The 27,872-nt window shown below is 41.8% G+C and overlaps 1 protein-coding gene across 1 annotated transcript; it reads right to left on the bottom strand.

The window, feature by feature from the left end:
• Positions 1 to 1,471: 1,471 nt before the first annotated feature.
• ADAMTS4 (ADAM metallopeptidase with thrombospondin type 1 motif 4) lies at positions 1,472 to 22,162 on the bottom strand. Its single transcript, XM_075843291.1, has 9 exons — positions 21,047 to 22,162; positions 6,457 to 6,795; positions 6,072 to 6,204; positions 5,776 to 5,946; positions 5,392 to 5,678; positions 5,123 to 5,309; positions 4,822 to 4,997; positions 4,309 to 4,484; positions 1,472 to 4,001 (listed from the first exon to the last, which is right to left on the bottom strand). The coding sequence occupies exons 1-9, from the start codon at positions 21,683 to 21,685 to the stop codon at positions 3,566 to 3,568; spliced, it is 2,544 nt and encodes an 847-aa protein (XP_075699406.1). The 5' UTR covers positions 21,686 to 22,162; the 3' UTR covers positions 1,472 to 3,565.
• Between the last annotated feature and the right edge of the window lie 5,710 nt (positions 22,163 to 27,872).

The following is a 27,872-nucleotide window of genomic DNA, read 5'->3' as shown; positions in this document are numbered from 1 at the left end:
CAACCCCCTGTAGGTAATGCCACACACAGCCCCCTGTAGGTAATGCCACACACAGCCCGCCTGTAGGTAATGCCACACACAGCCCCCCTGTAGATATTGCCACACACAGCCCCCCTGTAGGTATTGCCACACACAGCCCCCCTGTAGGTAGTGCCACACACAGCCCCCCTGTAGGTAGTGCCACACACAGCCCCCCCTGTAGGTAGTGCCACACACAGCCCCCCCTGTAGGTAGTGCCACACACAGCCCCCCTGTAGGTAGTGCCACACACAGCCCCCCTGTAGGTAGTGCCACACACAGCCCCCCTGTAGGTAGTGCCACACACAGCCCCCCTGTAGGTAGTGCCACACACAGCCCCCTGTAGGTAGTGCCACACACAGCCCCCCTGTAGGTAGTGCCACACACAGCCCCCTGTAGGTAATGCCACACACAGCCCTCCTGTAGGTAGTGCCACACACAGCCCCCTGTAGGTAATGCCACACACAACCCCCTGTAGGTAATGCCACACACAGCCCCCTGTAGGTAATGCCACACACAGCCCCCCTGTAGGTAGTGCCACACACAGCCCCCCTGTAGGTAGTGCCACACACAGCCCCCTGTAGGTAGTGCCACACACAGCCCTCCTGTAGGTAGTGCCACACACAACCCCCTGTAGGTAATGCCACACACAACCCCCTGTAGGTAATGCCACACACAGCCCCCCTGTAGGTAGTGCCACACACAGCCCCCCTGTAGGTAGTGCCACACACAGCCCCCTGTAGGTAGTGCCACACACAGCCCCCTGTAGGTAGTGCCACACACAGCCCCCCTGTAGGTAGTGCCACACACAGCCCTCCTGTAGGTAGTGCCACACACAGCCCCCTGTAGGTAGTGCCACACACAGCCCCCCTGTAGGTAATGCCACACACAGCCCCCTGTAGGTAATGCCACACACAACCCCCTGTAGGTAATGCCACACACAGCCCCCCTGTAGGTAGTGCCACACACAGCCCCCTGTAGGTAGTGCCACACACAGCCCTCCTGTAGGTAGTGCCACACACAGCCCCCTGTAGGTAATGCCACACACAACCCCCTGTAGGTAATGCCACACACAGCCCCCCTGTAGGTAATGCCACACACAGCCCCGCTGTAGGTAGTGCCACACACAGCCCCCCTGTAGGTAGTGCCACACACAGCCCTCCTGTAGGTAGTGCCACACACAGCCCCCCTGTAGGTAGTGCCACACACAGCCCCCCTGTAGGTAGTGCCACACACAGCCCCCTGTAGGTAATGCCACACAGCCCCCTGTAGGTAATGCCACACACAGCCCCCCTGTAGGTAATGCCACACACAGCCCCCCTGTAGGTAGTGCCACACACAGCCCCCCTGTAGGTAGTGCCACACACAGCCCCGCTGTAGGTAGAATCCCCATCATGTGAATAAAGGAGTCCCTCATCCATCCGCACAACATAACACACCGGACACAATAAAGTGCGACTTGTTCTTATTTTATATAAATAGGTTTTAAATAATTCTGTGCATTTTTAACAATAGAAAAAAGTACAATAATATAAAAACATCATCCCTATACATTTCGGACTTGAGGATTGGTTTTCATCCCTCCATACGGTTAACCCTTCCCAGACCTGAGAGTCCCATCTCCGTGGACCGAGGGTGCAGATTGTACCTTTGCGCTGGCCGGGTACCTGCCTCCCCCAGTAGGAGGGTTGTGTCTGATTATGTGCTGGACTATGAGTAGTCCTATAGATTAGTAGTGTCATGCTCTCCGGGGGGAGCTGTTTGGTATTTTAGTGTTTCGGATCAGTCTTGTCCTCTCGACGTGCTACCATACATAGATAGAGCCGCTTGGTGGCATCGCGTTGTCTCAATGCGACGCCTTGTGTGGTCACAAGACCATAAAAATGTGTCAGTTCAGTAACGCTCTAAATGTGGGATTATCCCGTATTAATTAAAACCAAAAGTTTTCAGTGAAAAGCATTATGGGTCACTAAACTAATACATGCAGATGCTTCGGAAAGGTGGGGGTCCTAGAGCTCCTTCTTACGATCATATTTGCTACAGTCATAAGATCCTGTTTACTGGTGGTTGGGCGACGCGAGTCGTCTGATGGGACTTTGTGTATCCTCGTGCTCCAGTAGTGGGGAGAGGGGGGGGGGGGTGGATTCTGTGTATCCCCGTCCCATCAGTGAGTATCGGTATGTGGTTTTTGGGAGCGGAGAGTTGGACCTGTGCCATAGACGTACTACAGGGGCTCTTGTACCATAAAATAATAAGCGGACCAATGAATAAATACATAAATAGAATAGAATATTTGAGCTCAGTGGGCCGGACTGTACTAATAGTATATAAATGTGGCTGCCTCCTCTCCAGTAGGGGGCATTGTGCCCCTGTTCTAGTTGAAGACACCCGGTAATACAGATATTTGGCCCACTTGCGTGCCCTTCTCGTGACAATGGGATAAATATGTTCCTTTCAAGCTACGCACTTTGGTAGCTTCAGCACCATCGCAAGGTTTGGTTATGTTCTAAGGAACCGGTTTGACCCTCCTCTAGACTCTTCATTAGGTGAAGACACTTTTGGTAGGTCCTACATTTTGTTGGTTGTGATCCAGAAATCGAAGTCTTCCACTTGAAGAGACCATCTACAATCTTATGGACATTGCTTGGGAGAAGCACCAAGATTGAGGCCACCAGGATAGACGTATTCCTTGGTAGACCTCGTGAGGTGGGATTTTATAGTAGCAAGGCCTCCAATCCTGAGGTGGTCAAAGTCTTCAACTCAACATTAGATCTCCCATTATTGACCTATCATTCTTACTCTTTGACCCGGCACCTTCTAATGACCTTTAAAATGTTCCTCAAATCAAGACCTTCTATTGACCCACCATCGTTATTATTGCATTTGGGGATAGCTACTTGCGCTCTCAGGGCTTTCCTCAAGGTTTGGGTATTAACATATTTATCCTATATAATTAATGTTCATATTAAATATTTTCGGGTATCCAGACCCTACTTTTTACTCCTCAATCAACTCTTTAGAGTATGTTCAAGTCCTTCGAAAGCCTCAACGTTGTGAGTTCTGCGACATGCAGTAAAGTTGGGTGGTCCCCTTGATACCTCTGGCCTTCAAAGTTCTTAGGGGGGATGTAAGGAAATGTCCAGGCAGAGAAGAAGGCCAAGAGGAAGACGTGGGAGAAGCCACCAGTGGTGGACCAGCCATCGTCACCGGATTATGGTAGGAGTCTCTAGTCTTATTGTTCCTATACAAGAGTCTCCAAGGCTCTTGAGATTTCCAATGTGGGGCGTCCGTACCACTGCGGAGATCACCCCTTATTACGAGTCTTCGGATGATTATGTGCTCTGTGAGCCAACCAGGTAGACGTAGGAATGACCATCACATGGCCAAGTTGCCTTAAAAGTTTACCAAGATACTTAAGAAAACGAGGTTGGTTTAGATCTTCATCTTGGTTCTTGAAGAACTTCTTGATACCTTTCCAGCCTAATAATAAAAAACCAAAAACTTATTTGAGCCTCTTTATATCTCCGACCTAGTCTTGAGCTTTTGCTTATTTTCGGCTGTTTCTTGTCCTCCTGAGAATTTCGAGAATTTGCGCTCTTCGTTTCATCCAGTCTTCTGCTGGTTTCTTGGGTTGGGTTGAACGTGTGGACGGTTTGGGGACAAAGAAGGTGTACTTGAGACGTGGCGCTCTCTGGTCACTCACCACCAAAGCTTGAACCATCAAGGACTCCTTCAGAGGTCCGCGTCCTACGATGGTCTCCATGGATTTGGTTGCTCCGCTGTAGCGTAAGGTCAATCCGACTCCAACGTTGACGTCCGTTTCAGATGGCACCAGGATGTAATTACCATTGAGGGCGTAAGATCCATTCTGACGTTTCAAAGCCAGGTAGACCCCGTCGCTGGTGGAGGATGAGCCGCTGTTCTGACGTATCAGGATGTTGGTGGCGCCGGCCGGGATGTTGACCACATCGTTGTAGCCGTACCTGGAAGTGAAATCATAATTCAGAAAATTACTTGTCTACTCTATGGTGGACCTATATTTTAGAGGATGCCACCAGCTGGTGGACACGTGTGGGGTTTTATAGACTCCCGTACTAGTAAGGTCTCACTAAGTGATCGTTTCCTGTCTCGTTTATGACCGTCCATAAATTTGGGGGAGGTTTCCATACGGTCATTTGGTTTGACCTTTGAGGGAAGTGGGTGATTGTGGGGTGACTGCTGCAGAAACGGTCACCCATTAGGTCCTATAAAGTGGGATAGGTAGAGAAAGCAGCACCGGCGACTTCTTACCGGGGTTTTGTAAAGGATCCGTAAGTCTTGGTACAGGCCGAACCGGTTCCTCCACACACCATGCACTTGTCGAATTTCTTCTTGGATCCGATGACACGGTCACATCCGGCATGGACGCAACGGCCCTGAACGCACACGGAGGTGGAGTCCGGAGTACAAGGAGTGCCGTCTGCCACCTATACAAGAAAAGAGAAGGGTTCGTAACTTGGCAAATACTTTTTTTTTTCATGTCTTAAACTCCAGTCACATTCAGAGCTGCATTTATAGTTCTGCTGCTTTTCTGTCAACTCTCAGTCTTTCAGGTCCCTACACCGTTACCCTTTGCCGGATCCATGTCTGGTTAGAGCATTGGATTCATATGAAACTGTTGGAGGCGTGTCTGTCAGCACAGTGCCGACAGATTCCAAGTTGCGTTCAACAGATTTGTGAACGCAGCTTTGGATGTGACTGGAAAATACTCGATGTAGTGAAATAAAGCAACGTTTTGGTTACTCTTTAGTCCTTGATACTCACTCTTGGCTCCAGGACGTAGTAATATCCCAATGGTCGGGACTGGCAGGTGAGTTTACACTGATCTTTCTCGGCAATTCCGTTGTAACGGGGCACCCAGTCCATGGGTGATGGGAACCCCTTAAAGAGGTCGTTCCTGTGGTTGTATACGGCGCACTGCTGTTCTCTATAGGTCATCGCTGCAATATCAAGAAAAGATTGTTCACATTCCCATCATCCTCTTGGTTTCCGCAACCATCTACCTCCGTTTTTGTTTTTGCGGATGACTCTCAAAAAGTTGGCGGGTAGGACAAGTTGTACTCACCGTTGCCGGTAGGGCACTCCTGGATATTACACGACCGATACTGCGTCCGCTTCCCCTCGCAATATTTGCCTCCGTTCCGCGGGACGGGCTTGTTACACCCGCGGTGAGAGAATTGCACGCCGCCTCCGCACGTCCTGGAGCATTCTCCGTAGGGACCCCAAGTGCCCCAGCCTCCATTTACTGGTGTCTGCCGAGAGAAGGACCACGTTAAAACCCCCCAAATCTTTCGGTGTTGATTATTCCTATGAGTCAAGGTCACGAGTACTTACATTATAAGCTTTCATCTCCACCCGGTTGATACATCGCCCGTTCATGCAGGTCTTGCCCACTCCACATTGGGTGCCATCAGCCCATGGGAAATGCTTCGTTTGGCACATGAAGTGACCGTCTATCCTGCCCGTACACCACAGGGATGAGCAGGGGGTGTGCAGGTTGGGGCAATGGCGAGAATCCGGCCCGAAGGTCAACTGGCACTGACGATCGGAGTCGTAGTCGTTACCCGGGAATGGAACCGGTAGACGGAGCGGAGAATGAGGTTTATCCAGAAGACAACGACCTGAAGGGGGAGAAGCATAGTCGGGATTTTAGATTTTTTTATGGTTTAAGGTCATTGACGCCAAAGAGGAAGATCGAGGTCGGGTCGCCAAACGTACCGTTTCCGTTGTCCAAGAAGTCCGTGATGAACTTGGCGCTGCAAGGTGACCACAGCTCCTCTGGGTCTACATAGGACATGACTGGCGCCATCATGTGTCTGGTGTTGCTTGCGGGGCGGTTGATGTCGACGCACGGTTTGGAGTTGTCGTGCAGCATGTTGAACACGTGTCCTACGGAGGATAAGAGACCGCGTGTTACTACGGTTACCGATGACGTCATCAGCTTGTCCTCCACGGAGAAAACATTTCAAGTTACGCAGCCACGTGGTCCGCGATCGATCCTTCGTTTAACTTACCGAGCTCGTGTGCGGCCGTAAACGCGGACTGCAAGCCGTCGTCCTCCACGATGGAGCAGCTGCGAGAGGGATCGCAGACCGTCCCGACATCGGCCATCCCCAGCGTGTCACAAGTGGACACTCCGCAGAGGTTCTAACAACGAAACATACAGTCAGTATACGCGCGTTTCAGTCATTCCTTAAAATGGATCTTATACTCCAGTCACATCCAGAGCTGCATTCACAGTTCTGCTGTTTTTTCACCAGGCTGTCCGATGTAGAAGATGAGGAGCACAGGCCATTATGTAATATCATCTAAACTGTGAGGGCTGTGACTAACGGACTCGGTAAAATTGTAAATGCAGCTTTGGATGTGACTGGAGTAGAAGACCTGATAAACACATACCTGTCTGGTGAAGAGTATGGCCGTGTCAAAGTGTTCAGAGTCTGAGTCGTTGGGCTTGTTGAGGCCTTTCTGCCACTCACAGAAGTTCCTCAGCATTTCGGCAGCGTTCGTGGTCATCTTCAGTCCGCCATAGGTGTTGGTTTTATCCGCCCGGCCTATCACCACCAGCCGCGTCACCACTACGTTAATTGGGTTTTTCAAGCTCGGGTGTCGGAAGAATTTGGCCGTCGCTGCCATGACCGTCATCAGGTAACGCTTGAGGCCTGCACCGTGGAACGTCGCCATCGTCTCATCCGCAACCACCAGGGTCTCCACGTAACGAGGGACGGACGCGAAACGCTACGGAAAATAAGAGAACGGAAAAACATTTAATAAAGAAACAAAACGAAGTTCATTACAAAAATATTTTTTTGATCTATTTCTGGGAAAGCTGGGTGACCACTAATATGGCTGCCACGCCGGTTGTCACTCCACTTTCCTGGATGGAAAATGCCAGAAGCCGCGTCCTCTAGTCCTATATCGTAGCGTTCCCAGAAACCACTTAACCTGCGGCTGTCAATGCTGGGAGTTGTAGTCCCAGGTTGGAAACTGCTGACGTAGAGGAATGAAAGCGAGATCTGATAATGCAACGAAATGGCATCATACATTGGCGCAATTATGTCGCGTTGATGAAACACGTTGTTATAACGTGTCGATGGCGGGAGGCAAAATGGCAGCTCGCCGGAGATTTTACTCTTCTGGGTTGAAGACGTCAAACCTTGAGTTGGCCTCGCCAGCGTGGAAAGGGTTACGAGAACAGACAGATATTTAGAGAGCAGATAATCGGAGCGCGGTGTTGCAACGCGGAACATATGAGTTATGACCGTAGAAAGGCCTTAATCCCAAGAACGTGGATGAGTGGGGGAAGGGGGGGTCTCGGACTTAGGCCTGGCTTCTACATCTCCATCCATAAGGATTACATCACTGCTTACGCGTTTCTCCGATACTGTAGTCGCTCGCCGCCAGCAAATAACTGAGCCGATTCTCTTAATACCAGTACATCCCCAATGTTTTTTTGATGACAGCTTCCTGGAAGAAGCCTCCGAAGGCTGACGGCTGCTTATGTTTATGTCTCGTCGAGGCTTGCGCAAATCCAGTATTAATAAGATGTCCTGGCCACGCGTTACGTAAACGCTGCGTGATATGTATTAAGACATATGCGAGGGATGGGCGGGGGGGGACAACTGATGGGGACGGGACGTCCTAGTCTTACTGAAATCTCTCAGAAAATCTTCATCTGTACCACGTCGCCTGTCACGTCACTCGTCTTCGATTTATTAGGGTATTTCTTGGAAGGAGACGCGTTTTGATACGGCCATTACCCAGAATGATCCGACGTCTCCTTTCAAGCTACAGCCAAGATACAACGAAGGCTGAGAAAATGTAGAGCGCGGTGAAAGAGGCCCCGAGCGGCCGGGCCGCAGATCTTATCGATACGGTACAGTTACCGAGACAATAGACTAATAGGGACTTATTTCCTCTCCGACTTTCTTTCATTTCCTCGAAGGCTCCTTATCCCATTTACTCGGCGTTGTCGCTCATCACAGGATTTTATGGGTCATTGGCCCTGGATGCTGTTCACCTATTGAGCATTGTACGGTAACCCTACCCCTTCCTTCAAGACGTACAAAGAAAACATTCATTCATTCGCTGTCTGGGGTGGGGGGGGGGTATAGGTTGACTGAGTAAGCAATCATACATCGGAGCCTCATGTTTGGACCCCATGATGAGTGATCGCTGGCAACTCTCCACTCATGGTTCCTGTCTACGCTCTGGTGCCAACACAAGAGAAAACTCTACCATCATGCCGCCATGCCATGGAGCCCGTAGATATATCTGATCCTTACTGATCCTCTGCCATAGGTGCGTGCACATAACTGCATGATCTAGGTTTACTTCTGCCCTCGCAGCCCTCTCCTTTGTGTATCCTTCAGGGTGTGTGAATTCGATTGGTCTAACTATGGCTTGTTTTCCTGTCGGGGGACCACCATTGGATACATGGAGCTACTAGTCACATAATGTTCTGTCAGCTGTACAATTTACTGCCTCATCTGCTATGCAAGAGACTTCCTCTTCATGAACACAGGCTTGTTTTCCTTGCTCTATAGGACACTGTCCGTTCATGCTACACAGGCTTGTTTTATCTGCTGTACTAAACACTTCCTCTTCATATTACAGACTTGCTTTCCCTGCTCTATAGGGGACTGTCACTTTGCGCTACACAGGCTTGTGTTATCGGCTGTGCAAGAGCAAATCATATAACATCTCCCTCTTAACGTTACACAGACTTGTCTTTCCTGATCTATAGGGACTGCCTCTTCATGCTGTATAGGCCTGTTTTAACTGCTATATAAGAGACTACCTCTTTATGAACACAGACTTGTCTTTCCTGATCTATAGGAGTCTGCCCCTTCATGCTGTATAGGCCTGTTTTAACTGCTATATAAGAGACTACCTCTTTATGAACACAGACTTGTCTTTCCTGATCTATAGGAGTCTGCCCCTTCATGCTGTATAGGCCTGTTTTAACTGCTATATAAGAGACTACCTCTTCATGGACACAAACTTGTTTTTCCTGAGCTATAGGGACTGCCCTTTCATGCTATATAGGCCTGTTTTATCTGCTATGCAAGAGACTACCTCTTCATGGACACAGACTTGTTTTCCCTGAGCTATAGGCTTGTTTTTCCTGATCTATAGGATACTGCCACTGCATGCTGTATAGGCTTGTTTTATCTGCCATACAAGAGACTCCCTTTTCATATTACACAGATATGAAGACCGGGAGGAGAAGATGAAAGAACCGCATGTGCTGTGGGTGTATTGAGTGAAATACACCCATAGCAATCGCTGGAGTCAATGCGTACGAAGCAGAGATAGACCTTGAGAGCCATCACTTTGTCAACCCAACCTGGACGAATGTCTCGGCTCAAACAATAAGGACCACCTGAAAAATCAGCTTGGAATAAGAGCAAATAGGAAGAAGTCAAAAGAATTAGGAAGAAGATGGGTAACGGGGCTCCGGCGCCGGCACATTTAAAAAAAAAAAGAATCCGGAATTGCTCTGCCAGAGCCGAATGTTCTCCTTCACATTGTCGGCCTACTAAAAGTCGACCAGCAAAATACAACATTGTTAGTGTATCCGAGTGTATCCGATCTCATGGCGTTGGAACTGCCAATGCTACAGGCGGGGTCGGATCGTGCTGATCTTGAGGAGAGAGTGGGCGAGGCGATCGTTTCCGATTCGGGGATCGTTTCCAAATATCACGTTTCTAGAAAACCAGGACTAAGGGGAAGAGGGTTTTATACAAGGATCTCTACAGAAAAGGGATCTCAACCAGACTAGACGGAGCTGTAGGTCCCTTCACGACGGGACAGTCCTGCACATCTAGATCCGTGGTCTCCAACCTGTGGCTCCTCCGCTATTGGGGAACTACAACTCCCATTAAGCGCCCTCAGAGCTGTAGACGATATAACCGCAAGGAAAATCCCCCTCAGCAGAACGTCATCTGTAATAAGGTTTTTCCGTTTATACTCCTATATCTGGGTTAAGATGGAAAAAACGTCTTGGTAGAGTCTTGCTGGAAAATGGATGATTGTAGGAAAAATAGGTTTGTGGTAAAGGCATTAACCAACGTAACCCCTTACATTCCTTGGCTCGAGACCAGACAACTCGAGTCCCTTCAAAGCTCCTGGAGACACGGACATGTCAGTTTTCCATCTCCTATCGGCCCCCACAATAGGCCCAGACACAAGTCAGTGGGAGACTTCAATGACTCAGGTTAAGAGCCGTCTTTATTGACCGGTTCCTTCCTTCCTTGCTCGAGTGGGATTTCTACTGCTATCCTTCCGTCTGTATCCATCACCCCAGGAGGCTGCCAGAGAAAAAAAAGCATCCAACCCTTCCATTGAATAAAGATAAACGATCTGGTCTCCTCACCCTCAGACTTAGCAACTCGAAAGATTCTTGAGGCTGATCTGGATAATGGAAGTAGAAGACCAATAGCGAAGTGATCTAATTGTACCGCAAATCAAGCTGAAGGATGGAGCAGAGTTTTCATATTCTTCTTACCATGATATGGGCTTCCTCCTATACTCACTGTTACACCTCATAAAAATGTTTGTCTTTATAATACTGACGCCATATATATAACATTATATAACTACTATAATACTGCGCCCTGTGTACAAGAATATAACTACTATAATACTGCCCCCTATATACAAGAATATAACTACTATAATACTGCCCCCTATATACAAGAATATAACTACTATAATACTGCCCCCTATATACAAGAATATAACTACTATAATACTGGCCCTATATATAAGAATATAACTACTATAATACTGCTCCTATATACAAGAACATAACTACTATAATACTGCCTCCTATATACAAGACTATAACTACTATAATACTGCTCCCTATATACAAGAATATAACTACTATAATACTGCCTCCTATATACAAGAATATAACTATTATAATACTGCTCCTATATACAAGAATATAACTACTATAATACTGCTCCTATATACAAGAATATAACTACTATAATACTGCTCCTATATACAAGAATATAACTAATATAATACTGCTCCCTATATACAAGAATATAACTACTATAATACTGCTCCTATATACAAGAATATAACTACTATAATACTGCCTCCTATATACAAGACTATAACTACTATAATACTGCTCCCTATATACAAGAATATAACTACTATAATACTGCTCCCTATATACAAGAATATAACTACTATAATACTGCCTCCTATATACAAGAATATAACTACTATAATACTGCTCCTATATACAAGAATATAACTACTATAATACTGCCCCCTATATACAAGAATATAACTACTATAATACTGCCCCTATATACAAGAATATAACTACTATAATACTGCTCCTATATACAAGAATATAACTAGTATATACTGCCCCTATATACAAGAATATAACTACTATAATACTGCTCCTATATACAAGAATATAACTACTATAATACTGCTCCCTATATACAAGAATATAACTACTATAATACTGCCCCTATATACAAGAATATAACTACTATAATACTGCTCCCTATATACAAGAATATAACTACTATAATACTGCTCCTATATACAAGAATATAACTACTATAATACTGCCCCCTATATACAAGAATATAACTACTATAATACTGCTCCTATATACAAGAATATAACTACTATAATACTGCCCCCTATATACAAGAATATAACTACTATAATACTGCTCCTATATACAAGAATATAACTACTATAATACTGCCCCTATATACAAGAATATAACTACTATAATACTGCCCCCTATATACAAGAATATAACTACTATAATACTGCCCCCTATATACAAGAATATAACTACTATAATACTGCCCCCTATATACAAGAATATAACTACTATAATACTGCCCCCTATATACAAGAATATAACTACTATAATACTGCCCCCTATATACAAGAATATAACTACTATAATACTGCCCCTATATACAAGAATATAACTACTATAATACTGCCCCCTATATACAAGAATATAACTACTATAATACTGCCCCCTATATACAAGAATATAACTACTATAATACTGCCCCCTATATACAAGAATATAACTACTATAATACTGCCCCCTATATACAAGAATATAACTACTATAATACTGCCCCCTATATACAAGAATATAACTACTATAATACTGCCCCCTATATACAAGAATATAACTACTATAATACTGCCCCCTATATACAAGAATATAACTACTATAATACTGCCCCCTATATACAAGAATATAACTACTATAATACTGCCCCCTATATACAAGAATATAACTACTATAATACTGCCCCCTATATACAAGAATATAACTACTATAATACTGCCCCTATATACAAGAATATAACTACTATAATACTGCCCCTATATACAAGAATATAACTACTATAATACTGCCCCCTATATACAAGAATATAACTACTATAATACTGCCCCTATATACAAGAATATAACTACTATAATACTGCCCCCTATATACAAGAATATAACTACTATAATACTGCCCCCTATATACAAGAATATAACTACTATAATACTGCCCCTATATACAAGAATATAACTACTATAATACTGCCCCTATATACAAGAATATAACTACTATAATACTGCTCCTATATACAAGAATATAACTACTATAATACTGCCCCCTATATACAAGAATAGAACTACTATAATACTGCCCCTATATACAAGAATATAACTACTATAATACTGCCCCCTATATACAAGAATATAACTACTATAATACTGCCCCCTATATACAAGAATATAACTACTATAATACTGCCCCTATATACAAGAATATAACTACTATAATACTGCCCCTATATACAAGAATATAACTACTATAATACTGCCTCCTATATACAAGAATATAACTACTATAATACTCCCCCTATATACAAGAATATAACTACTATAATACTCCCCCTATCTACAAGAATATAACTACTATAATACTGCCCCTATCTACAAGAATATAACTACTATAATACTGCCCCTATATACAAGAATATAACTACTATAATACTGCCCCTATATACAAGAATATAACTACTATAATACTGCTCCTATATACAACAATATAACTACTATAATACTGCCCCCTATATACAAGAATATAACTACTATAATTCTGCCCCCTATATACAAGAATATAACTACTATAATACTGCTCCTATATACAAGAATATAACTACTATAATACTGCCCCTATATACAAGAATATAACTACTATAATACTGCCCCTATATACAAGAATATAACTACTATAATACTGCTCCCTATATACAAGAATATAACTACTATAATTCTGCCCCCTATATACAAGAATATAACTACTATAATACTGCCCCTATATACAAGAATATAACTACTATAATACTGCCCCTATATACAAGAATATAACTACTATAATACTGCTCCTATATACAAGAATATAACTACTATAATACTGCCCCCTATATACAAGAATATAACTATTATAATACTGCCCCCTATATACAAGAATATAACTACTATAATACTGCACCTATATACAAGAATATAACTAATATAATACTGCTCCTATATACAAGAATATAACTACTATAATACTGCCCCCTATATACAAGAATATAACTACTATAATACTGCCCCTATATACAAGAATATAACTAATATAATACTGCTCCTATATACAAGAATATAACTACTATAATACTGCCCCCTATATACAAGAATATAACTACTATAATACTGCCCCCTATATACAAGAATATAACTACTATAATACTGCCCCTATATACAAGAATATAACTAATATAATACTGCTCCTATATACAAGAATATAACTACTATAATACTGCCCCTATATACAAGAATATAACTACTATAATACTGCCCCCTATATACAAGAATATAACTACTATAATACTGCCCCCTATATACAAGAATATAACTACTATAATACTGCCCCCTATATACAAGAATATAACTACTATAATACTGCCCCTATATACAAGAATATAACTACTATAATACTGCCCCTATATACAAGAATATAACTACTATAATACTGCCCCCTATATACAAGAATATAACTACTATAATACTGCTCCTATATACAAGAATATAACTACTATAATACTTCCCCCTATATACAAGAATATAACTACTATAATACTGCCCCTATATACAAGAATATAACTACTATATTTCTGCCCCCTATATACAAGAATATAACTACTATAATACTGCCCCCTATATACAAGAATATAACTACTATAATACTGCCCCCTATATACAAGAATATAACTACTATAATACTGCCCCCTATATACAAGAATATAACTACTATAATACTGCCCCCTATATACAAGAATATAACTACTATAATACTGCCCCCTATATACAAGAATATAACTACTATAATACTGCCCCCTATATACAAGAATATAACTACTATAATACTGCCCCCTATATACAAGAATATAACTACTATAATACTGCCCCCTATATACAAGAATATAACTACTATAATACTGCCCCCTATATACAAGAATATAACTACTATAATACTGCCCCCTATATACAAGAATATAACTACTATAATACTGCCCCCTATATACAAGAATATAACTACTATAATACTGCTCCTATATATAAGAATATAACTACTATAATACTGCTCCCTATATACAAGAATATAACTACTATAATACTGCCCCCTATATACAAGAATATAACTACTATAATACTGCCCCTATATACAAGAATATAACTACTATAATACTGCCCCCTATATACAAGAATATAACTACTATAATACTGCTCCTATATACAAGAATATAACTACTATAATACTGCCCCCTATATACAAGAATATAACTACTATAATACTGCCCCTATATACAAGAATATAACTACTATAATACTGCTCCTATATACAAGAATATAACTACTATAATACTGCTCCTATATACAAGAATATAACTACTATAATACTGCCCCCTATATACAAGAATATAACTACTATAATACTGCCCCTATATACAAGAATATAACTACTATAATACTGCTCCTATATACAAGAATATAACTACTATAATACTGCTCGTATATGCAAGAATATAACTACTATAATACTGCCCCTATATACAAGAATATAACTACTATAATACTGCCCCCTATATACAAGAATATAACTACTATAATACTGCCCCCTATATACCAGAATATAACTACTATAATACTGCTCCCTATATACAAGAATATAACTACTATAATACTGCTCCTATATACAAGAATATAACTACTATAATACTGTTCCTATATACAAGAATATAACTACTATAATACTGCCCCTATATACAAGAATATAACTACTATAATACTGCCCCTATATACAAGAATATAACTACTATAATACTGCTCCTATATACAGGAATATAACTACTATAATACTGCCCCCTATATACAAGAATATAACTACTATAATACTGCTCCTATATACAAGAATAGAACTACTATAATACTGCCCCCTATATACAAGAATATAACTACTATAATACTGCCCCCTATATACAAGAATATAACTACTATAATACTGCCCCCTATATACAAGAATATAACTACTATAATACTGCCCCCTATATACAAGAATATAACTACTATAATACTGCCCCCTATATACAAGAATATAACTACTATAATACTGCCCCCTATATACAAGAATATAACTACTATAATACTGCCCCCTATATACAAGAATATAACTACTATAATACTGCCCCCTATATACAAGAATATAACTACTATAATACTGCCCCCTATATACAAGAATATAACTACTATAATACTGCCCCCTATATACAAGAATATAACTACTATAATACTGCCCCCTATATACAAGAATATAACTACTATAATACTGCCCCTATATACAAGAATATAACTACTATAATACTGCCCCCTATATACAAGAATATAACTACTATAATACTGCTCCTATATACAAGAATATAACTACCATAATACTGCCCCCTATATACAAGAATATAACTACTATAATACTGCCCCTATATACAAGAATATAACTACTATAATACTGCTCCTATATACAAGAATATAACTACTATAATACTGCCCCCTATATACAAGAATATAACTACTATAATACTGCCCCCTATATACATGAATATAACTACTATAATACTGCCCCCTATATACAAGAATATAACTACTATAATACTGCCCCTATATACAAGAATATAACTACTATATTTCTGCCCCCTATATACAAGAATATAACTACTATAATACTGCCCCCTATATACAAGAATATAACTACTATAATACTGCCCCCTATATACAAGAATATAACTACTATAATACTGCCCCCTATATACAAGAATATAACTACTATAATACTGCCCCCTATATACAAGAATATAACTACTATAATACTGCCCCCTATATACAAGAATATAACTACTATAATACTGCCCCCTATATACAAGAATATAACTACTATAATACTGCCCCCTATATACAAGAATATAACTACTATAATACTGCCCCCTATATACAAGAATATAACTACTATAATACTGCCCCTATATACAAGAATATAACTACTATAATACTGCCCCCTATATACAAGAATATAACTACTATAATTCTGCCCCTATATACAAGAATATAACTACTATAATAATGTCCCTATATATAAGAATATAACTACTATAATACTGCTCCCTATATACAAGAATATAACTACTATAATACTGCCCCCTATATACAAGAATATAACTACTATAATACTGCCCCTATATACAAGAATATAACTACTATAATACTGCTCCTATATATAAGAATATAACTACTATAATACTGCTCCCTATATACAAGAATATAACTACTATAATACTGCCCCCTATATACAAGAATATAACTACTATAATACTGCCCCTATATACAAGAATATAACTACTATAATACTGCCCCCTATATACAAGAATATAACTACTATAATACTGCTCCTATATACAAGAATATAACTACTATAATACTGCCCCCTATATACAAGAATATAACTACTATAATACTGCCCCTATATACAAGAATATAACTACTATAATACTGCTCCTATATACAAGAATATAACTACTATAATACTGCTCCTATATACAAGAATATAACTACTATAATACTGCCCCCTATATACAAGAATATAACTACTATAATACTGCCCCTATATACAAGAATATAACTACTATAATACTGCTCCTATATGCAAGAAGATAACTACTATAATACTGCTCCTATATACAAGAATATAACTACTATAATACTGCCCCTATATACAAGAATATAACTACTATAATACTGCCCCCTATATACAAGAATATAACTACTATAATACTGCCCCCTATATACCAGAATATAACTACTATAATACTGCTCCCTATATACAAGAATATAACTACTATAATACTGCTCCTATATACAAGAATATAACTACTATAATACTGTTCCTATATACAAGAATATAACTACTATAATACTGCCCCTATATACAAGAATATAACTACTATAATACTGCCCCTATATACAAGAATATAACTACTATAATACTGCTCCTATATACAGGAATATAACTACTATAATACTGACCCCCTATATACAAGAATATAACTACTATAATACTGCTCCTATATACAAGAATAGAACTACTATAATACTGCCTCCTATATACAAGAATAGAACTACTATAATACTGCTCCTATATACAAGAATATAACTACTATAATACTGCTCCTATATACAAGAATATAACTACTATAATACTGCTCCTATATACAAGAATATAACTACTATAATACTGCTCCCTATATACAAGAATATTACTACTATAATACTGCCCCCTATATACAAGAATATAACTACTATAATACTGCTCCTATATACAAGAATATAACTACTATAATACTGCCCCCTATATACAAGAATATAACTACTATAATACTGCCCCCTATATACCAGAATATAACTACTATAATACTGCTCCCTATATACAAGAATATAACTACTATAATACTGCTCCTATATACAGGAATATAACTACTATAATACTGCCCCCTATATACAAGAATATAACTACTATAATACTGCTCCTATATACAAGAATAGAACTACTATAATACTGCCTCCTATATACAAGAATATAACTACTATAATACTGCTCCTATATACAAGAATATAACTACTATAATACTGCTCCTATATACAAGAATATAACTACTATAATACTGCTCCTATATACAAGAATATAACTACTATAATACTGCTCCCTATATACAAGAATATTACTACTATAATACTGCCCCCTATATACAAGAATATAACTACTATAATACTGCCCCCATATATACAAGAATATAACTACTATAATACTGCTCCTATATACAAGCATATAACTACTATAATACTGCCTCCTATATACAAGAATATAACTACTATAATACTGCCCCTATATACAAGAATATAACTACTATACTACTGCCCCTATATACAAGAATATAACTACTATAATACTGCTCCTATATACAAGAATATAACTACTATCATACTGCCACCTATATACAAGAATATAACTACTATAATACTGCCCCCAATATACAAGAATATAACTACTATAATAATGCTCCTATATACAAGAATATAACTACTATAATACTGCTCCTATATACAAGAATATAACTACTGTAATACTGCCCCTATATACAAGAATATAACTACTATAATACTGCCCCCTATATACAAGAATATAACTACTATAATAATGCTTCTATATACAAGAATATAACTACTATAATACTGCTCCTATATACAAGAATATAACTACTGTAATACTGCCCCTATATACAAGAATATAACTACTATAATACTGCTCCTATATACAAGAATATAACTACTATCATACTGCCACCTATATACAAGAATATAACTACTATAATACTGCCCCCAATATACAAGAATATAACTACTATAATAATTCTCCTATATACAAGAATATAACTACTATAATACTGCCTCCTATATACAAGAATATAACTACTATAATACTGACGCTATATACAAGAATATGGTAGGAGAGTTTCCTTATCGGACGGCTTATTCCAGTGTATGTTCTTGTATGACCCTTTCGTTACGTGGATTATACAATCTATAGATTTGTCCTCTGTTCGGTCTCGTTGTGACGTTCTTGATGACGCGGCAGCACGTGCTTGTATGTAAACAGTCTCCCGGAGGTGTGGGGGGCGTTCTAGGTGACCACTACTGATGGATCATCTTCCAGATTAGGACCTTCACATTCTACGGTTGGATTCCTGCCATCAGAAATCTCAGCCCAAACCTCTTATCTCCAGACACGTTCTCCTTCAGTGTCCACCTGGTACAAGCTTACCGGAGATGTTTGCCATGGTACTGGATTCCCACCGGGCTGGCTAAGAAAGAAAGGGGGCCACGATCCAAATGTTAAACCAAGTGTGACCGAATATGGCAGACGTCCGGCAATCTCGTGTCAGGACCTAGAGTAGAGGCCGGGCCACTTGATATTCCATGGACGGGTTCTTGAATGAGGCTCAAAGTAAATGTTTCTTGGAACTTTTGAGCGGAATGTAGAACAGGTTGGGACAAGGAGCTCAAAATAATCTGCATTAGATACTCGTGACTTATCCCTCTAATAACCAGATCAGAGAAATAAAGAAACATCAAAGTATGTTCTAGATCTGCTACCTGTCATCTGCTTCCGCCGCGTTAGTTACGGCAAAAGTCTCTTATAACCTCACGCCATCAGATGATAACATCAACATAATGGAATAACATCCAGATCTCATCATGTTTAGTGCTCTTCCTCCTTTATTTTTTTCTTTCAGGCTAAATTCTAATCTGGGAATCGTACAACGACCTCATCCCACCTCCCTAAAACATGAAACACGCTGCCAATACATTCCTGCAAAGAATATAGATATTTCGATATGTGTGATTTCAACAATAGATCAAAATACCCGGCTTTACAGGGGCAGCCTGACGCTGAGCTCTCCGGAACTTCACTATGATTGATGCCAGTCCATTGTATCAATGCCCTCTTCTACACACAAGGATTTTGCCACAAACTGATTCACCTATACATGAAAGCCTACGAGATGTCATCCACTATAGCAGTTCGGTTTTCCGACCTACTTTTCAACTGGCTTCCATCTCGGCATATACAGCCTTTGCTGAGTTTCCATAGATGAGTAATTCAGGACTAGGATATCTCCCCGAATATTGTGACCAGTCCACCACATCCTCCCTGCATCTCCCCTCTTACCAAATGGTTGTTTTCTCCCCCAAAAAAAAACCAATTCATTTGACCCAATATATACAACCTCTGCCAACAATATTCTGCTGCCAATAATGGTTATATATTGGCAATAATTGGAACCAAGATACACCATCCTCTCCATATGTCATGCCTGATGCCTTCCTAAAGGTCCACCAATAGCAAACAGTGGATGTTGCTAGCTGAGTTTCGGCAAGTTAGAACTGCAGTGCTGACCAAGGCATAGTGGTTGGCACAGCTGCCGTCCATCCCTGGCATCATGGTTTCCAATATAACTAGGATTTGGCAGAATCTCCCGTTTCCTCTCACACCAGTTATATGCTACCTGGCGCCAGTCTATGCATATATGAGAGTTCCATGGGTCCGTTCTATGCCAAATACGTTGATACTATATAAATAAGTGATTATAATAAAGATGACCCTGGTTTATTCCAGACTATTGAAGAACCTAGACCTACCTGTGGTACTAGGCATCAGTGGGATCTGACCGGTGCCAACTATGACATGATTACTTGCCCAGTAAGATCGTATCTGTCATAAGCAACCTTCAGGACTAGAAACAATGAGGGCACTGGGTGATCTTACCTTAGATCTCTTTGATGAGGTTGGCTGGTGTTTCCCATGGTGATTATTGGCGTCCGGTTCTCCTGGAACTTTCGTGGAAACTTGAGGACCAACGTTGCACATAGGTCCATTGCCTTTCTCTGGCACCTTCCTCCGAATGATGTGAGCTCCAACACCCTCGGCGCTGTTTGGTCCACCACCTTCTAATGGTTGGATATGGTATTCTGCCCCTCTGAACTGGAGGACGCCCAAGAGAGATGCTCCGTTGTAATTGACCGCAGCGATAGATTCCGGGTCAGAATTTACAGCGCCGGTAAAGTAACTGCCAGATTCAGAGAGACCGTTGGCATCCGACTGTCCGTTTCTGCCAAAATATTGTACCGTCAAGTCCTCAGAGAGGAAGCTAGGATCTCTCTCCAAATCTAGAACCAATTCTTCACCGAAAGCACGGAATCGGAAAATTAGGCGGCTTTCCGAGGATACCTCGAAACCATTTCCAGGCCAGCCTGGCTTCTCTTGGCGGAAGCTGGAATTTAGTCTCTCCGGAAACACAATTTCCTCCTTGTAACCGGCTTGAGGTCTCTCCCCAAGAGCCAGAACCACGTGTACCCAAGCAGCAGTAACAACAATGAGGCAGGACATGAACGTAGAGAAGGACATCTTCACCCGGTCACTCGGAGGACCTACAAAATATCCTAGAACAATCTATTAGCCCTAAACCCACAAATATATCGAATGTAGCACCAAAAATGACAAACCCAAAGTAAAGAGTCCTGACGTCAAGAAGAAGCTCCTACTAGGACGAGAACTTGAAAGATTCCTTCTAAGGTTCAAGAACTTTTTTTCATTGGGAGAAGATCCATCTTTCCAGCCTTCGGGTCAAATTTAGGGCGTTTTTAAAAAAAATAAAATATTCCTTTTCTTAGAAATTTAAGTTTTGCCGATTCTGTTCCAAAATTGCAAAAACTTGAGATGTGAATCCAGCGATGGAATAAACCTGAGAAGATCTCGACCCGTGAAGAACTTTTTCTTTGCCCAAAAATAAAAAGTTGGAGGACCTTCTAAACGGTCTTGGCTTTCCTCCTTGCAGCAAGTTCTCTGGTGCGCGCGCTCCTGGCTTCTCACTACCTCCCTTTCCCCTCTTGTTCTGTGAACTGACTGATCATTTTGCAGCGCGCTGTATTTAACAGCTGCCTCAGCTGTGCCGAGATTGGCTGGAGCTTTTTTTTTCCTCTCTCTAAACAAAAATTGATGTAGCTGAGACGCAGGGGAACACTGGAGATTTTTTTTTTTCATAAATGATGATTAATATCCTGCAACCCCCCCCCCCCACACCCGAACTACTCCCACCCCCCTTCTAGGAAAAAAAAAAGTACCTCTGAAAGGAAGTCATTAAGCTCGCGAAGGGTTAAGCTCACCATAATCCAGCCTTCCAAGTTCAGGAGGCTGCGGAGAACAAAGATTGAGGCTTCGTTCCAACTTCTGACACAGCTGTTTTAATGTATGTCTGTTACTCGCCCTTCGTTCCCAGCTTCGTACTACTGAGCGCAATTTGCCCGTCTCTCCACCGGGGTCGTATTTTTTTTCTTTTTTGGATTATTTTCGTTTTTAGGTCAAATTTTTACCTAACCCATTCCAGAACTTGACTGCTGGGAACAGAAGAAATGGGATCTGCCCGGGACCTTCTAGAAATTCCCGATAAGGTTGGAAAGAAAGGATTGACCACCTCAATAGTTGTGCTAAATATGGCGGCACATGATGGCCTTGATGTCACCCCGATGGCCATGCTGCAATACACATGACCGGTCATTACGCCCGCGCTTCTCGCGACAAAAATATGGTGGGCTGGATCTTCTAAACAGGCTTTCTTTCAACAAATGGCGGGCATAACAACAATTAGCGCCATTCTCTGTGATGTTGAAACTGACCCGGCACGGTTGATACATCTCACCCAATGAGTCTACCATTTTTTTTTCTGGAGTGATGTCCCATGTGGCCACAGTATCTTCCACTCATAAATGACGTCCTTGGGCCACTGGGCCGTAATACAAGACTTTAACGACCGCCGTTATTGATACGACCAGTCTCGTCCACTTCACTCTTATCCTCCTTCATGCCCTGTCACCAGTTTAGATCATTTTCCTCCATTCATGGGCCCCTTTTTTGACTGAAAACCCATAATAATGTCTACCCAACATATCACCGATAAGGATCCTCTATCTACGTCCATCACTTCTTTCTTGGATGGTCTTAAGTGTCACCTGAGGTCATCAAATCTCAAGATGAACCAACGTCTTCCTTTCGACTCCTCATCTTCTTCATGTTCTCCAGTGTTGGTCTATTCTATACGGTGTTTGACGTTGTCATGAGCGGTGGAAACCGGAGCCAAGTCCATGTCCACCGAAAACCAAGAAATAACAAGGATATCTCTGTCCCTGAGATGTTCTCTCGTCTAAACTCTTGATGTTCTTGTCACCCATGTTTTGCTGTCCTCCATAGTTCAGAAATGTTGAGTGACGGTCACTAAGCGGTTGTAGATTGCGTTCTACCCGTCATGAATGATGTACGATGCCCTATCAAAGCTGAACTACTTGGTTTAACGGCACCAGAAAATGTAAGCTCCGCCCCCTTGACTCTTCATAAACTTGACCCAGGTGAAAGGGCTACATAAAAGTGTATCACACGACCTCCATGGCTGCTGAGTCTTCACGGAGGCGAGGAGCATATATGAACCCCGTGTCCACCCCGTTGGGTCCTCTAGTATTGTTATTAGGGCATGTTCTCGTAATCTTGATGACCCTTCTGTAGACCTCCTAATATATCGCTGGCCTACCCCAGTCTGGTCATCTCTCACGTCTCCTTCCTCTGACGCTCCAGGAAGATGCGGTTTATGGACATTGTGGGAAAAACAACCGGAATCTCTTATGAAAACCTTTTCCCTGGACGGGCAATGAAATAAGACGGAGCAGATAATATTGACATGCCCGGGGGGTATTTATTTATCATGTGACTGAACCACTAAGATTATTTATCCTGGAATTTGGTCGTTGAGGAACGTTGAGCTGATGTTTGAGCGTGGCAATGAAGACCATGGCGGGATTGTGATTTATTACAAGTCAGGGCGTTACAGTGGGCATCATGTTGCCACCGGACTTCTCTGGGCACCATTGATTTGGATACTATGGGAAGAATATAGGGATATAATAAGGAATAGTCCTAAGTGATTGAGGTATCAGGCCATGACAGTGCCAGGGACTTTGTCAACAACAGGTGCTGCTTTTGATTGGCTGAGGCGTTCATATTTAATGACATCATCATTTGGGGCTCAGTGATGTCACTTGCTACAGCCTTGGGGCCCAGGATGCCCTCAGTCTACCCATGAGATCCTCCATTTAGATTAGGGTATCATGATATACTAATGTGTGGCCCGCAGATATATGCACTCTGATGACCCAAGAACTTGCAATCTAGTGCTGATATGGAAATAAAACCTGTCCCAAGAGCCTTGCGTTATATGTGGGATAGTGACTGCAATACTGCGGGCATGATGGGAGTTGTGGGTCACTGTGTGAATTATGAGGAAATTACAAAAGTCTTTATTACAAGTCAATGGATTTGAAGTATTCTCCAGTATATAACAGTCTACAGGCCTCCTAAAGTGTGTTATATGCAAATATGGCTGAAGTGATGACATCACAGTTTACAGATGATAAGTGATGACGTCATTACTCAAAGACGATAAACGATGACGTCATTAGTCACAGATGATAAGTGATGACATCATTAGTTACAGATGATAAGTGATGACATCAGAGCTCAAAAATGATAGGTGATGACGTAATTAGACAGTCCAAAGAGCTTACAATTTAATGATGTCATAATCGTTACATTCTCTGCGGTGAGACTCCGTGAACATCAAATGATTTTTGCTGCAATATTAGGACTTTTTTTTCCATATCCAGGTAGTGGGTTCTGTGTGCAAAAAGTGCGTTATATGTGACGGGGAACAGAGAGCGGCCACCGTGACACTGCCCAAGATGCCGTAACACCTCTGTAATTACCGCTCCGCAACCAATGACATCACTAGATAATATCATTATCCAGTACCCCGAGTGTCAGCGCGTCATTATCCTGTACCCCAAGTGTCAGCGTGTCATTATCCTGTACCCCAAGTGTCAGCGTATCATTATCCTGTACCCCAAGTGTCAGCGTGTCATTATCCTGTACCCCAAGTGTCAGCGTATCATTATCCTGTACCCCGAGTGTCAGCGCGTCATTATCCTGTACCCCGAGTGTCAGCGTGTCATTATCCTGTACCCCAAGTGTCAGCGTGTCATTATCCTGTACCCCAAGTGTCAGCGTGTCATTATCCTGTACCCCAAGTGTCAGAGTATCATTATCCTGTACCCCGAGTGTCAGCGCGTCATTATCCTGTACCCCGAGTGTCAGCGCGTCATTATCCTGTACCCCGAGTGTCAGCGCGTCATTATCCTGTACCCCAAGTGTCAGTGTGTCATTATCCTGTACCCCAAGCGTCAGTGTATCGTTATCCTGTACCCCAAGTGTCAGTGTGTCATTATACTGTACCCCAAGTGTCAGTGTATTGTTATCCTGTACCCCAAGTGTCAGCGTATCATTATCCTGTACCCCAAGTGTCAGTGTCATTATCCTGCAGCCCAAGTGTCAGTGTCATTATCCTGTACCCCAAGTGTCAGTGTTATTATCCTGTACCCCAAGTGTCAGTGTCATTATCCTGTACCCCAAGTGTCAGTGTAATTATCCTGTACCCCAAGTGTCAGCGTGTCATTATCCTGTACCCCAAGTGTCAGTGTAATTATCCTGTACCCCAAGTGTCAGCGTGTCATTATCCTGTACCCCAAGTGTCAGCGTGTCATTATCCTGTACCCCAAGTGTCAGTGTCATTATCCTGTACCCCAAGTGTCAGCGTATCATTATCCTGTACCCCAAGTGTCAGTGTCATTATCCTGTACCCAGAGTGTCAGCGTATCATTATCCTGTACCCCAAGTGTCAGCGTATCATTATCCTGTACCCCAAGTGTCAGCGTATCATTATCCTGTACCCCAAGTGTCAGCGTGTCATTATCCTGTACCCCAAGTGTCATTATCCTGTACCCCAAGTGTCAGCGTATCATTATCCTGTACCCCAAGTGTCAGCGTATCATTATCCTGTACCCCAAGTGTCAGCGTATCATTATCCTGTACCCCAAGTGTCAGCGTATCATTATCCTGTACCCCAAGTGTCAGCGTCATTATCCTGTACCCCAAATGTCAGCGTCATTATCCTGTACCCCAAGTGTCAGTGTCATTATCCTGTACCCCCAAGTGTCAGTGTCATTATCCTGTACCCCCAAGTGTCAGCGTGTCATTATCCTGTACCCCAAGTGTCAGCGTATTATTATCCTGTACCCCAAGTGTCAGTGTCATTATCCTGTACCCCAAGTGTCAGCGTGTCATTATCCTGTACCCCAAGTGTCAGTGTCATTATCCTGTACCCCAAGTGTCAGTGTCATTATCCTATACCCCAAGTGTCAGTCTCATTATCCTGTACCCCAAGTGTCAGTGTCATTATCCTGTACCCCAAGTGTCAGTGTCATTATCCTGTACCCCAAGTGTCAGTGTCATTATCCTGTACCCCAAGTGTCAGCGTGTCATTATCCTATACCCCAAGTGTCAGTGTCATTATCCTATACCCCAAGTGTCAGTGTCATTATCCTGTACCCCAAGTGTCAGTGTCATTATCCTATACCCCAAGTGTCAGTCTCATTATCCTGTACCCCAAGTGTCAGTCTCATTATCCTATACCCCAAGTGTCAGTGTCATTATCCTATACCCCAAGTGTCAGTGTCATTATCCTGTACCCCAAGTGTCAGCGTGTCATTATCCTATACCCCAAGTGTCAGTGTACCATTATCCGGTACCCCAAGTGTCAGTGTATCATTATCCTGTACCCCAAGTGTCAGCGTATCATTATACTGTACCCCAAGTGTCAGCATGTCATTATCCTGTACCCCAAGTGTCAGTGTATCATTATCCTGCACCCCAAGTGTCAGCGTGTCATTATCCTGTACCCCAAGTGTCAGTGTATCATTATCCCGTACCCCAAGTGTCAGCGTATCATTATCCTGTACCCCAAGTGTCAGTGTCATTATCCTATACCCCAAGTGTCAGTGTCATTATCCTGCACCCCAAGTGTCAGTGTCATTATCCTGTACCCCAAGTGTCAGCGTGTCATTATCCTGTACCCCAAGTGTCAGCGTGTCATTATCCTGTACCCCAAGTGTCAGTGTCATTATCCTGTACCCCAAGTGTCAGCGTATCATTATCCTGTACCCCAAGTGTCAGCGTATCATTATCCTGTACCCCAAGTGTCAGCGTATCATTATCCTGTACCCCAAGTGTCAGCGTGTCATTATCCTGTACCCCAAGTGTCAGTGTCATTATCCTGTACCCCAAGTGTCAGGGTATCATTATCCTGTACCCCAAGTGTCAGCGTATCATTATCCTGTACCCCAAGTGTCAGCGTATCATTATCCTGTACCCCAAGTGTCAGCGTATCATTATCCTGTACCCCAAGTGTCAGCGTATCATTATCCTGTACCCCAAGTGTCAGCGTCATTATCCTGTACCCCAAATGTCAGCGTCATTATCCTGCACCCCAAGTGTTAGTGTATCATTATCCTGTACCCCAAGTGTCAGCGTGTCGTTATCCTGTACCCCAAGTGTCAGCGTGTCATTATCCTATACCCCAAGTGTCAGTGTCATTATCCTGTACCCCAAGTGTCAGCGTCATTATCCTGCACCCCAAGTGTCAGCGTGTCATTATCCT

This window comes from Rhinoderma darwinii, chromosome 12, assembly GCF_050947455.1.
Source record: "Rhinoderma darwinii isolate aRhiDar2 chromosome 12, aRhiDar2.hap1, whole genome shotgun sequence".
NCBI lineage: Eukaryota > Metazoa > Chordata > Amphibia > Anura > Rhinodermatidae > Rhinoderma > Rhinoderma darwinii.
This window is presented reverse-complemented; position numbering and strand designations above follow the sequence as displayed.

Bases quoted from the DNA above. Each gene is read 5' to 3' on its own strand.
- ADAMTS4 (XM_075843291.1), bottom strand. From the start codon at position 21,685: ATGTCCTTCTCTACGTTCATGTCCTGCCTCATTGTTGTTACTGCTGCT. The intron at 4,485-4,821 runs GTGAGTATCAAG...TTTCTTGTATAG, and splicing joins ACTACGTCCTGGAGCCAAGA to GTGGCAGACGGCACTCCTTG. The intron at 4,002-4,308 runs GTAAGAAGTCGC...TTTCACTTCCAG, and splicing joins GGATCCTTTACAAAACCCCG to GTACGGCTACAACGATGTGG.